General features: G+C 42.1%; 1 protein-coding gene across 1 annotated transcript in view; it reads left to right on the top strand.

Annotated features, from left to right (window-relative positions):
* Positions 1–1,772, top strand: part of LOC107095267 (atrial natriuretic peptide receptor 1-like) — a gene marked incomplete at its 5' end in the record, with an annotated part of 39,214 nt that overhangs the window by 31,161 nt on the left and 6,281 nt on the right. Inside the window, one exon of the mRNA XM_015391287.1 lies at positions 1,503–1,649. Within this exon, the coding sequence (XP_015246773.1) occupies positions 1,503–1,649 (147 nt within the window). The remainder of the gene's footprint in view (positions 1–1,502; positions 1,650–1,772) is intronic.

The following is a 1,772-nucleotide window of genomic DNA, read 5'->3' as shown; positions in this document are numbered from 1 at the left end:
CAACGGAAGGTTTCCAGATGGATATGGGGAGCTAATCCATCTGGCGGAGTCAGGTTAGACGACAAAGTGACTAAACAGAAATCAGACTCTCGTCTTTAGCCATAGGACTTGTATAGAGATTCCCAGGCTTTTAATTTGGTAGTTCACTTCCGCTTTTCGGCAAGTGAATTTAATATTTAGCTAGCACCAAGCTAGCTAAATATGTAGGTTGTTAAATAAATATTTGATTTGGAGGTAAACTAAAACTAAAACTAAATATTTATTTAACAAAGTAAGATTTTTTTATAAATAAATGAATGACATTTTGAAAAAAATGGCTTGCTCCTAATTTTTGACTATTTAACTTTACAAACGGCGCCCCGTAGGCCTGAAAATTCTGTGGGCTCTGTTAATTAGTGAAAATTTTAGGAAAAACCTGGTCTGATTTGGAGAGATGGAATCCATCCCGCTCTGGATAGTGCAGCTCTTCTTTTAAGATTTACGGCCAAATTTCTTAGTTCTTCAAACTAAAAGCCCAGGATCCAGACCAGAAGGTAGCGTCGTAGTTTAACACACCTCTATCCGGCTCCTTTACTGTTATCCACCTCTTAGCTCATTTAGAGGGTGTATTTCCAGGGAAAACGTTGGAAAGGGGGCAGTGTTGGCCTACTGGTTGGACTGCTTCAAATCAGCTGCTTCAATTAGCTTTCTGTTATGTTAGAGTCCACACCAACCAGACTGAACCTAGCACTGAACCCTGTGGCACCCCATAAGTAACCCCGGTAAAAAAGTTTATCTTTACATAAACAAGATAAATAAGATTGAAACCAGGTTAGTGTTGTTAGTCAAATCCCTACAGCTGGAGAATATTATGAACAGGTGAAGCCGGGCGTACACTGTGCGATATTTTTAATCATTTCACGCAGCTACAGCTCAAACTGTACGACGAAACTGCAGGGTTTCCACACAGCTCACGATGTTTGTTCTCATACTGTGCGACCCGACGCTCTGATGCGATCTTACGACGGCCGGCTGAATTTGTGTTTAGTTATCTCCCGACCTTATGATTCCTGATCGGGAGGTAATGGTGAGAAGCTGATAGCCCCTCGTTACCCGCTGTACACTACATGATCAGGCTAAACGTTGGTCCGATCGAAAAATTCTTTAGAGAAAAGGCCAAAAAATGGTACAGTATATACCGGCTTTATCTGAGGCCATGAGAATATCATTAGTGACTTTCAGCAGGGCTTTTTTTGTGCTATGATGAGCTCTAAAACCTGATTGAAACTCTCCAAAAAGGTCATTGTGGTGTAAACGCTGCAACCATCCATCAATTTTCCATCAAGTTTATACCAAGCGGGGTTGCGAAGTGTGCTGGTACTCTGTAACCAGATTAAAAATGTTTTTTTGTTAAAGTAAAACTTAATTACAGCTGCCTCAAAAGCCTGGGCAGTTCTAGACAGGGGGCAGCAAACCTCTAGAAGTGGCCCCAGTCCTGTTAACTTGGTATGTTTGGTGTCCAGAGAGTCCAGGAACAACATTTTGGACAACCTGCTGTCCCGCATGGAGCAGTACGCCAACAACCTGGAGGAGCTGGTGGAGGAACGAACCCAGGCCTACCATGAAGAAAAACGCAAGGCTGAGGCCCTGCTATACCAGATAATACCACAGTTAGTACTATGCTTCTATTGTGCTCTACTAGATACTACCACAGTTAGTACTATGCTTCTATTGTGCTCTACCAGATACTACCACAGTTAGTACTATGCTTCTATTGTACTCTACCAGATACT

Source organism: Cyprinodon variegatus, unplaced genomic scaffold, assembly GCF_000732505.1.
Source record: "Cyprinodon variegatus isolate N-32 unplaced genomic scaffold, C_variegatus-1.0 Scaffold534, whole genome shotgun sequence".
NCBI classification, from domain to species: domain Eukaryota; kingdom Metazoa; phylum Chordata; class Actinopteri; order Cyprinodontiformes; family Cyprinodontidae; genus Cyprinodon; species Cyprinodon variegatus.
The sequence above is the reverse complement of the archived record's forward strand: the minus strand, read 5'-3'. Positions and strand labels throughout refer to the sequence as shown.